Genomic DNA, 13,384 nt, shown 5'->3' with positions numbered 1-13,384 from the left:
AAAAAAAAGTAGTCAAGGACTTGCAGCTTACTGTATGAAAAAAGGATTTATGCGTATGTTTGTGTGTTGGTATAAAGAAAAGAAGGTTGCATGTAATGATTCTCTTTGCATTTTTACGCTGCTATAAGTAGCTGAATGTCGGAGGGCACACATACTGCAGAGGGAAGTGCTTCTTCATCAGTCTTAGCTTGCAGCCTCAGTTGAGAAACACAAATCTGCTAGCCACTGTCTTAACACAAACTAATACTGAATATTGTGAAACCAAAGTCTTCTGTATTTGCATGTGAGTAAGAAAGTGTGCATTTTATTTGTTTTTGGGTGCATCTCTGCCCTTGCCCGGTCAAGCACACAGACAAAAAACTCACACACACATGCACACACCTACCACTCTGGACACATTTACTATGCAGGACACTTCCTGTTGTAGCCTAGCAACTGTCTAAGTTGGCACAAATAAAGTGGACACGACACTAAAAAATACAGACGCATGCTCACAGACACAGAGGGAGAGGACAAAGAGTAAGCATCTATTTGTCCTGATACATGAGATTGTTATTTAGAAGAAGGGTGGGAAAAAGAGTGAGGGAGATAGTAGAGGAAGAGGTGACTGAGCTGAAAAGTGAAGGCAGTGTGCTTTAAACCTCTTTTTTTTTTTCTGGGTGCAAAAAGAAATCCAGTTGTGCAGTTATCTATGAGAAAACAACCTTTCTGCTCACTTGATCTATGACACTTTTCTGATGAGTTTATGTGCCAAATCACTAGTTCTAAGTCTTAATGAATACATGTTTATTTTGTAAATTATGGTCCTGTGTACACAGTCAGACAGGCCTAGATAATTCATGACCATCCAGCAACCACCGGAAAAATGTGCATTTCCTGACATGGAGGTTACTGGATGACACTTGGTGAAATCACAAAGAGAGAATGAGGAAATAGAGAAATATTTTAAAAACCATAGCTTTTAATGTGAAGGCAAACTCTGTTTTTTCATTTTCCATCACACTTTTCACAGTTTCACTACTGGTTGGTGAGTAGTTTGTGAATGTTTGTAGACAAGTTGGCATCTGCCATGCAAAGTGCAAGTGACAACAGCAACCTTTCAGTAACCTAAGATATGAGGTTTTCAGTGCAGCACCACATTCCTCTTTAGAACCAACTTCATGCTAGCAACTGCCATCAACCTCCAGAAACCACTGACCGGTCGGTCACAGAATACACATTTTTTCTCTCACAAATGCCACTAAAATTGGTACAATAATGCAAAGGAAAACATATTTGATTTGTTTGATTTGTTAAACACACTACAGCATTCGCATGGACATTTTACTTTACTTTTGCCACATAAAATGAATGAAGGGTTAAATTTTCTAATTTTTCCAATTTTTAAAGACTCAGTAATGCAATGTGGCACGGCCGTGGTTCCACAACCTGCATTATCATTTTCTTTCAAAACATAGAAATAAACAAACAAAACACACTGTATGTGCTAAAGCATTAGAATGCGCACATGCAAAACTAGGAACAGACTGCCAGATTGTGTTGCCATCTCTTTGTATGGAGGAAATGGGTCAGACCATAATCCTAATCTGTGCCTTCATAGTAATCCACACAAATAAACACAGGCATCATGAAGTGCCTCAGTTTCAGCTGTGCATTGTCTCATAGCACGGGGCCTGTTAGCATAGCAACAGCATCACTGGGTAGAGGTTGGCGATGTGGTGTGCCCCTGGGTTTTCACCCTGTGCATATTTCTTTTTGCTGATTCTGTCTGACATAGAGGTCCTAAAGAAGTCCTCTCTCTCTCTCTCTCTCTCTCTCTCTCAAACACACACACACACACACACACACACACACTAAAGTGAGGCAGTGTCAGGGTGGAAGGATTTCAGACAACCAGCGTTTCAGTCTATGCCTCTGTATTAATGGCCACTGGTTTTAGTCTGTGAGTTTACAATCCCATCCTGTTCAGCAGTAGGTGCTGGAATAAAAGCCACTTCTGGCTAACAAACATTACAAACACAGTTCTGCTGGAAGGCTCCCAAAGAAATAAAGGGGCAATACTTCCAGACACACCTCATTGCAGATCAAACACCTGCAATCATTCCGCATTCACACGTGCTCTCTCTCTCTCTCTCTCTCTCTCTCTCTCTCACACACACACACACACACACACACACACACACACACACACACACACGTGTCTCCATACACACAACTACACACAAGATGCTGTAGTGAAATCAGTGAGGCAGTAAATAAAAGTGACAAAGGCCTCCATTCCAATCTACTACTGCACTACCCAGGAAATACAGAAGCACCCTGAGGCTGTGCTCACACTCAGGCGTAAGAAAGGAAGAGAGGAGAAAGACAGATTGAGACAGGAGAAGATTTAAAAGAGGAGCCATAACAAGAGCCCACAAATGTAAGGAAAACATGTATAAGCATGTTTGTGGGAGAAAAAAGTAGTAAAGAAACTGAAGCGAAGGTGATGAGAGAAGGAAAGATGAGTGCAATGATCTGTAGAATAGCTTAGAAGGTATTTATTGATAAGTGGTGGAATACAGATAATTTGAATTTTACACTGGGCATCCTGCGAGTGTTGATTTCATTCTGAATGAACCACTGTTAAACATCTAAAGCCTGTTGAAGCAATAATATATCAGCAGTCTGAAATATAGCCGCTTATTAGCCTGCCTGCTCACAGTACAGCCAGCTAATTAATAAGCCAGTGGAAACACAAACATATAAGAAACAGACTAATCTGGGTTCAGGGAAGGGAGTCACAGTGACTCATAATGACAAACACAGGTGCACTAAACTGAGAAAAATACAAGCAAAGTATTTTGGCATGTGTGCATATGTTTAAGGTCAGAAAGTAGTAAAAGTTTGTCCTTATCATAATACATCCTCTGATGTGACGAGCTAGATTAACACTAACAGGATAACCTCTTGCTGGGGTAATGTGTGTGTGTGTGTGTGTGTGTGTGTGTGTGTGTGTGTGTGTGTGTGTGTGTGTGTGTGTGTGTGTGTGTGTGTGTGTGTGTGTGTGTGTGTGTGTGTGTAGCTTGTTTACGGTAGGCATTTGAGACTGACTCAGATTAACTGAAACACAAACTCCCACAAACGCAGATGGACGGCACAAATATGCTTTATTTGGCTTGCTGTTATTGTTAAAATCTGACCAAACAGCTACATGACCCTGTCTCTAAAACAATAGGTTTATCCCATCATCAATTGGGCACAAACTAAAATAACTAAGAAACAATTTATCCATTTGCTCACCACTTTACTGCCCTGTCCAGTCACCAATTTATCTCTCATTTCAAATGAATCTGCCTAAAATTCTTTAGATTTGGAAGAAAACAAATGCTCCTCTGAATGCGATCACTTCTGTTGACCAAGGCAAGATAGAACTGGAAAAGGTAGAGCAAGTGATTCAGAATGTGCCCAAGTGAGGGAAAAAGGCTTGCTCTGAACAGGAAAAGCGTCAGGTTCAGCACTTCGGCATCACGCTCCAGCAGCTCTGGAGGTCAAACGAACGGCCAAGCTGATTTACTGTGCAGGCTGAAGGTGAAAGAGAGATAGGAAGAAACAGATGAGCAAGGGTTCGGAGGACAGAACACACGAATAGAAGCAGCATTTTAGATGAAAGACAGCAAGAGGGGCAAAAACAAAGAAATGGAGCTAAAGGCTATAAAAAAAAAGGAGAGGATAACAGAGAGTGAGGGCTGGTATAGCTTATTGATTTTCCTATTGACGAGTAATTCAGAAAGCAGTTAAAAAGTATCAATAAAAAAGTAGTTGCTCTAACTGGGAAACATACAATAGAAAGAGACAGACAGAGAAAGAAAAACAAAGAGCGAATGAGAGATTGGTATTGACATCAGCAATGGCTAATTGACTCGGGTCTGGGTGGCAGGAGTGCATTGTGGGTAAGTGGGCCGCGTGGCCTTGGGGAAGGCAGTGAAAGGATGTAGGCTAATGACAACACTGCCAGGTGTGAGTGTGTGCCTGCGTGATTGTATCTCTGTATATGGTAAGAACAAGTACATCTGTTGGCCCCACAGTAACAGGAAACATCCACCTTAGTCACGGTTCACAGTTCATTCATAAGGTGTGGGTGTGTGTGTGTGTGTGTGTGTGTGCGTGCGTGTGTGAAAAACAGAAAAAATTACAGCACTAAATAGTTATAATGACACAGAGTCACACTGGAAACAGCAACAATGCCACCACCAGGGACATGTGTGTTATATATGGCAACAGGCATACACAAACACACATATTCAATTACTGTACACAGATAAAAACAAATTATACCTGAGCCACACACTCCCAGCTGAGACCCTCTGAAAGCAGTATTAACACTAATCCCGCCCTTCAGCAGTACATTCTTTTACATTTACATGTCAGCTTGTTCTCACACTACCAGCAGTTTATAAATTATGGTTATAGCCTATACGTCTTCCAGGGGAGTCTGAGAGTGAGTAGTGTTTTCCTGTTGAGCTTATGGTGGATGTTATGAACACTTACAGTGTAATTTGTAAAAATATTTTATTATACTAAGCTTCCTAACATCAAGCATATTAGTCAGAGCAGAACATGTCTCAGTCAGCTGTAATTATTGATCAGTTGTTCATTTTTGTAGACAAACGAGGATTAAATATTCCTTTTGGTTGCTAGTAAAACCTCGTAAGAATGCACTGTCACAATGGTGAAAAGAGGACAGTTGGAAAAAAAAAATGTGGTTTTCCTAAATCAGCAACAACGCTGGTTCCAGCTTCTTAAAGGGGATTTCTGCTTTTTCTTTGTTTTTGAACTGAGGCTGGGCAAAAGAAGCAAGCTCTAGAAATCATCTTGAGCTCTCTGACATTATTTACCTTTATACTAAAAATAATCATCATTTGCAGAATGTTTTATAAAAAGACAAAAAAGAGGAGGGGTATATTTTGGATGTAATTTTATCTGCATTTCTAACTGCACCAATTGAGCTGTTGTGCATTCAAGTGACTAGAAGCAATTTAGTAAATCTTCAGTCAACACTTAATAACTGATCTTTGGTAAAAGTGTCACTGAACTGAAATAGAGAGGAAGACAAAACACATTCATCCAGCCACTGATTTGTCATGTTGCCATTTTTAGCATGATCCAACAATAACTACTTTCAAAAGAGATACAAACTGTATATGCTTGCTTTCGCTTGATCTTCTTTCCTGCTGCGAAACACTAGCTGGAGGAGTTTAGAACATCAAACAAGAGGAATAAATGAAGTCACTCTATCTATCGTACTGTTTTGAAGTCTTTTTATGCCAGGCTTTCTCACTTCATGCTGCTTCTCTGAGGTGCGTGAGCGCGTGTGTGTGTGTGTGTGTGTGTGTGTGTGTGTGTGTGTGTGTGTGTGTGTGTGTGTGTGTGTGTGTGTGTGTGTGTGTGTGTGTGTGTGTGTGGTAAAAGGCAGGTTGTGGCAAGCATGCAGAGGGAAAAAAAATCTCCCATGGTCCTTTGCAGCGTGACTTCCAGCAGATAAAGAAGATAAAAAAAAACACGCACACACACGTTTGAAGTTTTATTCAGTTCTTAAGAGGGCAGGGGAGGGAGGAGGAGGAGGGGTAAAAACAGGCAGGGTACTGCAGGTAAAAAAAAAAAAAAAACTATGGACACAGAGGGAAAGAGAGAGAGGAAGAAATGAGATGAAGTCTTTCCTTGAGACCTAATCCTAATCTACGTTCTGTCTGTTTGTTTACATCCCAAGGTAACAAGATTAGCATGGCATCAGTGAAGTCTTCCTCACTGCTGTCTGACCTGAATCTGTTCATCATTTTCAAGTCAACCAAAAACCCATGATATGAGCACGTTTTCAGGAGAATACGCACCACCTTCGCTTCTGAATACACAAAACAAACATACACAGTGACACGAGGAAATGCCAACCACTGCATGAGCCTTGTATAAGCACTGATTTAGACACACATGCACCAGTGCAATAAACGGAAACAACGCAGGTGCTCTCTGTACAGAGTCATTGTCACAGTGTGTGAGCAAACAATATAAAAGCCCACACGGTTCAGGTCCCCAACTGTCACTTCTTATCCACTGTGCATGTGTTTGTGTGTGTGTGTGTGTGTGTGTGTGTGTGTGTGTGTGTGTGTGTGTGTGTGTGTGTGTGTGTGTGTGTGTGTGTGTGTGTGTGTGTCTTTCAGAGTGACTAGTGAATATTTAAAGAGCATGCAGAAAGCAGCAGTAGCAGAGTGGATGTGTTCTGCCATCAGACAGAAAAAGATTGGTCGCCCCCTTTCCACTTATTTGTATTGCTTCCTCGCGGTGTGAAGACAGCAAAGTCACGGAGAGAGGAGGGGCCTGAAATGTGCAAACAGCACACACACGCACACAAATGTTCCCAAATGCAGGAAGTGTTTTTTTAATACTGCCAAAGCTAGGGAGACAGTTGATGAGATGATGTGTGTGGGCGTCACACGTTTTCTGCATGTGAGTGAGTGCGTGTATCAGTTTGTGTTCCTGCAACCAAGATATGATTAGTTGCCCCTCTCGACTTGTCCTTGTGTCCATCAAGCTGAAAAATCACTTCTTCAACGGGAATGACAAGAAACTGTGATTAATCAATTAGCAGATCGATAAGCCTGCCAGTCAATAATGCAACCTGTCAATTTTTTTTAGCCAGTGGCTGAACCGGAATGCTCCTGGTTCCTTCCTTCGTCCTATAATGCCAGAAGAGGTAAGGAGTCTTTCCTCACATTGGAGAAGCACAAGTGACATAAGCCGCATCAAATATTCACAGGCATCAAGAAGAAAGAAGGGAAGACACACATTACAGAAGTATTATAAAATATAACAAGAGAGTGAGTGGAAGTGATGGCAAAATAAAGGGGGGGAATACAGATGAGGTAGCAATGGAGAGGTAGAGTGACAACAGCGAGAGAATGACAAAGCTAAAGGAAGAAGCAGAGAGAGTGGAAAATGAAGAGAGAGGGAAGTGGAGAGAGAATGTTTTTAATTATTCAGCATTACCCATGTTCTCTATTTATGGCCTTTTTAAAGCTGGCAGCTGAAGCTATATATATATATATATATATATATATATATACATATATACACACACACTGTAGGCTGTAGGCACATTGTGCTCCCTTAAGTGGAATCCACTGGGGAAGTTTCAACACAAAAAAACAGGGGAAATAAGAGGAAAAACATGATTATATATTGAAAAGAAAAATCCACAAAAGCAAAGGAAGAAAAGTAAGGGCGTAAACAGACAGAGGAGGAAGACCTAGAAAACATAACCACCATGGATCCTTAAGTTAAAATTACTCTCTATCATTGGCTACTTCTCTAAACTATTTCTGCTGTCAGTAAAACTACAACAGCAAAAAAGAATAATGTGGAACAACTTTAAGATATTTTTTAATTGTGATGAGATTTTAGGCACATATAAGAAGGAAAGGAGCTGGGGGGGGGCGGGGGGCTCAGGAGCAGATCTGTATCATTTAACTAGCTGCAGTAATGGAATTGTTGATAAATCCGTTATCTCTTGCTCACAGGCACACAAAAGTGCAGCTATGTGGTGCATCACTGGCCTTCTATAACCAATAACATAAAACACCGTGTTCACCACTGCTGCCACGCACATATGGATGCACAACAGCATTTATGCATAATAAACCTATAGCTTCATTATACACATAGTTCAGTGAGTAAAAATGACTGCAGCAGAATAAGGTGAACTAGTATTTTTGTCACATTTTTCCCCGCAGTAAAAATATAATTGAGAAAACAACTGAACTGTTTTTCTTTTGTTTTCATATAATCTTTCTATTTAATTAAAGTGTAAATGTCAAAAAATGCGTACCGCTCAGGAAATGTAGCCGATTTTAGCTTTTAACTGATTCATTTTTCACTCCATCCAACAAGGTTATTAAAGTTTTAATAAGCTCAAAGCTAGCCTTTTTTTTAAATTTTATTTTATTTTTTTATGTTAACTGTAGCACACACTGGTGTAAAAGAAAATATCAAGGCACAGCAACTGTGTGATCACAAAAAAAAAAAAAGGCCTCTGAGCAGCTTGAATTTATTTCTGGAATGAAAAGAGGAGTCACATCATTTTTGCAGTCTGACTGACTCTTATCTTCTTCTTCTGCTCTTTACATCTGAGCAAAAAATCTAACTCCACAGCACACTGACAAGGATTCACTGACGCAGAGTGGAGATACTCCAGCTCAAAAGAATGATATTCTTCTGTGTTATTTTTCTCATATAACAAGTGTTTAAAATGATTCAGAGAGAGCCGAAGCAATTCCACTTCACTAATACCCACCGGGCTGAAGGTCAATTTATCATCTCAGTGAGTCAGAGGTTCACCTGCTCGAAAGACGTTGATCCTCTTCAGGCACCCCGTCAAAAACAGGGATCTCAGCCGTGTGAGAAATTTAAACGAGATAACATTTTTGCTCAAGTGACTCTGCTGCTTATCTCTGTGTATGAGTCTGATCTTTCCTAGTTTAAGCTATATTTATACATCACTGAACTGGGCGATATTTAAATCTGAGTCAAAGCATTTCTTTTGGCTTGTGTCTCCCTTCCATACAGCTATTTTGACAGGTAGAACTTCAGTTTTTTTTTTTTATTATATTTAAATTAGCTGTCCAAAATCCAAATATATGTGAATTCACATCACATATGCCAAAAAAAAGCAAAACCTAACAACTGATTACTATTTTGAAAATTAAAAACGTCAAGCCTCATTATTGATCTGAATTTTATCCCACTGTTACAGTTTCAACACAGCGCAGTTTGCTTTGTAAGGACATGCTTTACCACCAAGAGGGACCATTATCCTCAAGCCATTTGCCATTAAATTTGCATTTCCCCACTTCCGTACACTAACAAAGAGGGCTGGCTAGCAAGTCATTCTTCCTAATAATCATATTCCAGCCAGGCACTGAAGCTAAGAAGTAAGCTAATTTATCAAATCAGCTTAATTGTTAAACAAATAAGGGTGAGTGGAACTATAAACCACAGCCTTAACAATGCACTCACATTGTGTGAGGTAAGAATGTCTGGAGGGGAAACAGCAGCATTGTGTGCTGGAAATTTTCTTAGTCAGCTGACTGAAAACATTTAAGACCAACCTGAGTCTGAAGTTTCAAACTATATACAGTAAAAGGCCTTTTATATTAAACACTGTTTAAGGATATTTCAAGATCTTTTGCTAAGAAAGTTATCATCAATATCTCAAAGAGTACACAAGCAAAAAACGTGAAAATGTCATTTTTGCAGGAAAAAAAACTTTGGACTCCACTGATTATTATACACTGTGTAACACCCAGACCCAACAGGGCAATGCTGTTGCTACGGGAATTCTGTGGCTCAGTAATGTATGAGACTGGCTGAATGTCAGCCAATAAATGAGGCATGACTTTCAATAAGACAGCAGAGAACAGAATCAGCAATAAATGTATATATAGAACTCGTCTGTAATTTTCTTCCTTTCTGTCCCTTACAAACAAGCACACGCATGTGAGGATGTCAGATCATGTTTGGAAGTGTGGAGAAGCATGTCTGACCTCTGCCTGACCTTTCATTTGGTCAAATCAGCTCCTCTCCATCACCACCTGACCTTGAGTCTCTGGTCCATTAAATACATCCTCAAGCACACAAAAGACATGCACTGAAGACTTTCACAGTCAATACTGTCCACATATTTTATCTGTCCGTATATTTAAACACATTTATTCCAACTGGAGGTCATTAAACAGAGTGACACAGGCTGCTTCCATATCCTGCAGAGTGGCAAAATAAAGCAGCAGAATCAGGAAAAGGAAGCGAGGAAACGACAGAGAACGACAGGCTATCATGAAGAGAGAAGGAAGCACTGACAGTGACATGGACTGAGAGATTCTGTTTAAATAACTGCGGGAAACAGCTGAGCCCATCTGACAACAAAAAGCACAAACCACAGTGATGTCGCGAATACAGACCGACTTAGCACAAGCACTTCATGTGCCCCAGAAAACATTTTCCTCTATTTACCTTGTGTAGAAAGATAAACGTACAAAAGCATAGCTGTGACATAAAAAGCCTAAACACAATAAAGAGGCGTTTAAAGGAATTAAAAAAAAAAAAATTAGTTTATCATTATAGTTTTGGCTTCTCTCTTTTACACATGCACAATTTCACTCTAGCTGGGGGGCTTTGTTTTATCTCCTGCATTATTTCCTGTACTCCTTCAGTCACATTTTTTTTTATTTCTTTCACACTGGCTACTTGCAGAGACTAAACAAAAGCTGATAAGAATGATGCATGTGCTATCAGAATGAGAGTATAAGTGTAGCAAGGTCTCTATATGTAAGTGTCTTACCTTGTACACCTGCCCATAGGTGCCATTTCCCACCAGCTCCACTAGCTCAAAGATGCCAGCAGGATCCTGCAAATGCAAAGAAAAGACAGTACGGTTAGAACGGCTCGAATAGAAACACTCAGCTCTACGTAATCTTAAAAACAAACTCAGATTCTTTGAATGCAACACGGTATGGCATATGTTTGTGCAGAAAGGCAACAAATAGATGAAACAGTTTGACAGCTGCACGATGAATTGTTTTGAAATTTTAATCAGATGATGATCAGAAGATGAATCTTAAAAAAATAAATAAATAAACTTTTACAGTGCTCTGGGGGTTTTAATTCTATTAAAAATTGATTACATTCCCTCCAGCCTCAGCTTCATGTTGTGTTTACTGCTGAATGGTAAATGATAGCATGCTAAAAAAAAATGATAACTACTAAACATCAGCATACTATATGATTATGAGCATGCTGATGTTGCATGCAGCCTCCAGAGTCTTTTACTCCGTTTTACAACAGTGGGCATTTATTCTAAACAGTGCTGGTAGTTTAAATGAGCAGTAATGTCTCAGTAAAGCTTTCTGAGTGTTGATACGCGGGTCTAAAATGCAGTACCGGATTGCTTTAGGCATGCACCCAGACTAGCTAATAATTTAAGTCCACAGTCACTAGGTTGCCAACACAACTCAACGCATCTTTGAAAAGGAGCAGCTTGAACTGAGCATAAAACCCACTGACCCCTGCACACACACATGCACACCTCCCCCTTCCTCTCTGCCGCATGTTGCTACGGCATTCCAACAATAGCTGGCATTTACCCTCTCCTTCCTTTTCTCTCTCTCTCTCTCTCTTCTTCTCCCTCAGTCTCTTTGACACTCTCTCTGCTCCTCCAGCTTCTGTTTTCAAAACCAGCTGAAGTCCATCTATGTCTCTCTCACTCCTTTATCTACACTTTGCTCTCATTCCAACAGTGAATGAGCTTCAGATTCCCAGAAACACAGAGTCCCTATTACCAGCTTCTCCAACTCTTTTCCCTGCCATTATCATTAACAAGTTTGCTAAATGTGGCCTTCATTCATAAATACACAAACTGTCCTCAGCGTCATATGTCCATCTTTCTACCAGAAGTGGAAAATCAGCATGCTGGAGCTAGTCTTGGGGTTTTAATTAACTCATTCAATTCTGTTGTCATTCATAAGGACAACAGAATTAACACAATTAAGCGTGTGAGCTTACAGTGATGGCTCTGACTTCAAACTACTTGGAATGTGTATTACAGTATCTTACTGGCAACTCTACTGGGTTAGCAAAAAAATATACAAATATTCAAATAAATCTTTCATCCATATTTTTTTTTATGTTCCCCTCTTCTTTTAGAGCCAGAAAAATCTGTTTAAAAATGAGATTCTTCTACTGGGGGCAAAGCTAGAGGCTTATTTCATTGCTGAGTCACCAAAAATAAACTGCTCTATTATGTAGATCTACACTGGGACTCATGCAAACCTTGAGAATAGACAATATTACACAATACCCCTTTTTCACAGACAATTCCCCTTTCAATAACACATCTTTTTTGTTATTTCTGTTCTGAAAAGCCACACATGCACTCTATTTGCATTCTTATCCCTCTTCTCTAACCTTATCACTTTTCTTCCATCTTGCACTCACAGTTCATCTATTTTTTTTTTCTTTTATCACGTACGTTCTCGTTCTCACTATGTGCACTTCACATTCATGCCACGTCTGTGAATTTTCAGTTGAACTTGCAGCTAACTTTGCTGGCATAACACATGTGCTACCACACTGATAATGAACCACACACCACAGAAGTATAGCCAAATGAAAAAAAAGAACGGTTTTACTTGAATCTTTGTAAAGACTTCTAAAATGTATTTTCTCCTTCTTCTGTTCTTCTGTCTCAACTTCCGCCTCTTGTTCCCCAGTTTTGCTCTTTCCCCATCCCTCTCTTTCCCCATCCCTCTCACTCTGTCTCTATATGTTTGTTTCTGTTGGTCTCAGCAGACCTGTCAACCTGTCAGCTGTTTCTGAAGACAAGGCCTTGCACTTTTCTTGTTCCCTCCTTCCTTTTTTTCTGTCATTTTTCACCCCTCCATTGTGTTCCGCAGCTACTAGCACACACACACACACACACACACACACACACACACACACACACATACACACACACACACACACACACATACACACACACACACACACATGCGCTTCCCCTCATATACAAACGCAAGCACACACATCGCAGAACTCATTCTCTCACTTTCTGTCTCAAGTACATCCTCCCGCTGTCTGGCTCTCTCACACTCTCAAAACGCGCACGCACACACACACACACACACAGACACACACACACACACACAAACACACACACGTGCGCGGTGCCAATAGCACACTCCTACACAAGGATAGTGTTCAAATGTTCTAACAAGTATGAGTGGGCACAAAACGATGAGTGTATGTCTAAGTAAATGCTTGTATGTGTGCAAGAGAGAAAGTCAGAGAGAGCCTGCTGGTTGCTTTCAACATTGCCAACATGTGCATTCTGAGTGTGCGTGTGACCAGTGTTACCACCTTATGCAGGCAGATTACTTTACCCCTCACTTTTTTTATCTCTCGCCACATGTGTGTGTATGTGTGCCTGTGTGTTTGACAGCTGTGTAAATTAACTCTCGGAGGTGCATACAAAGTTCTGACAGCCTGTCCCAAGACACATCTAAGGATCCACTCTCTTTTTCTTTCTGTTTACTCACCACAGAAGCATTCACATACAAAAAAAAAAAATAAAATAATAATGCATATAGGTACAGAAGCCATGTTGAACTGCAAGCACTGGAAGGCACATTATGTAGACCTGCATGAGACTCTCCTGAATGCACACAGGATGAATTCTGCGGCTACAGAAACAGAGCATTTTTGCTGCTCCAGTTCATACGTGTCTTTAGGCTCGCTGACAAAAATATAGCACAATATCTTTCATATTTTATGGGCCACTTGCAGAATGAGCTCTCACCAC

General features: G+C 40.3%; 1 protein-coding gene across 1 annotated transcript in view; it reads right to left on the bottom strand.

Moving 5' to 3' along the window:
- Window positions 1–13,384, bottom strand: part of tnika (TRAF2 and NCK interacting kinase a) — a 55,396-nt gene that overhangs the window by 34,423 nt on the left and 7,589 nt on the right. The window contains exon 2 of the mRNA XM_030719583.1: window positions 10,370–10,435. Coding sequence (XP_030575443.1) covers window positions 10,370–10,435 — 66 coding nt within the window. The remainder of the gene's footprint in view (window positions 1–10,369; window positions 10,436–13,384) is intronic.

Source organism: Archocentrus centrarchus, chromosome 22 (genome assembly GCF_007364275.1).
Source record: "Archocentrus centrarchus isolate MPI-CPG fArcCen1 chromosome 22, fArcCen1, whole genome shotgun sequence".
Lineage (NCBI taxonomy): Eukaryota > Metazoa > Chordata > Actinopteri > Cichliformes > Cichlidae > Archocentrus > Archocentrus centrarchus.
This window is presented reverse-complemented; position numbering and strand designations above follow the sequence as displayed.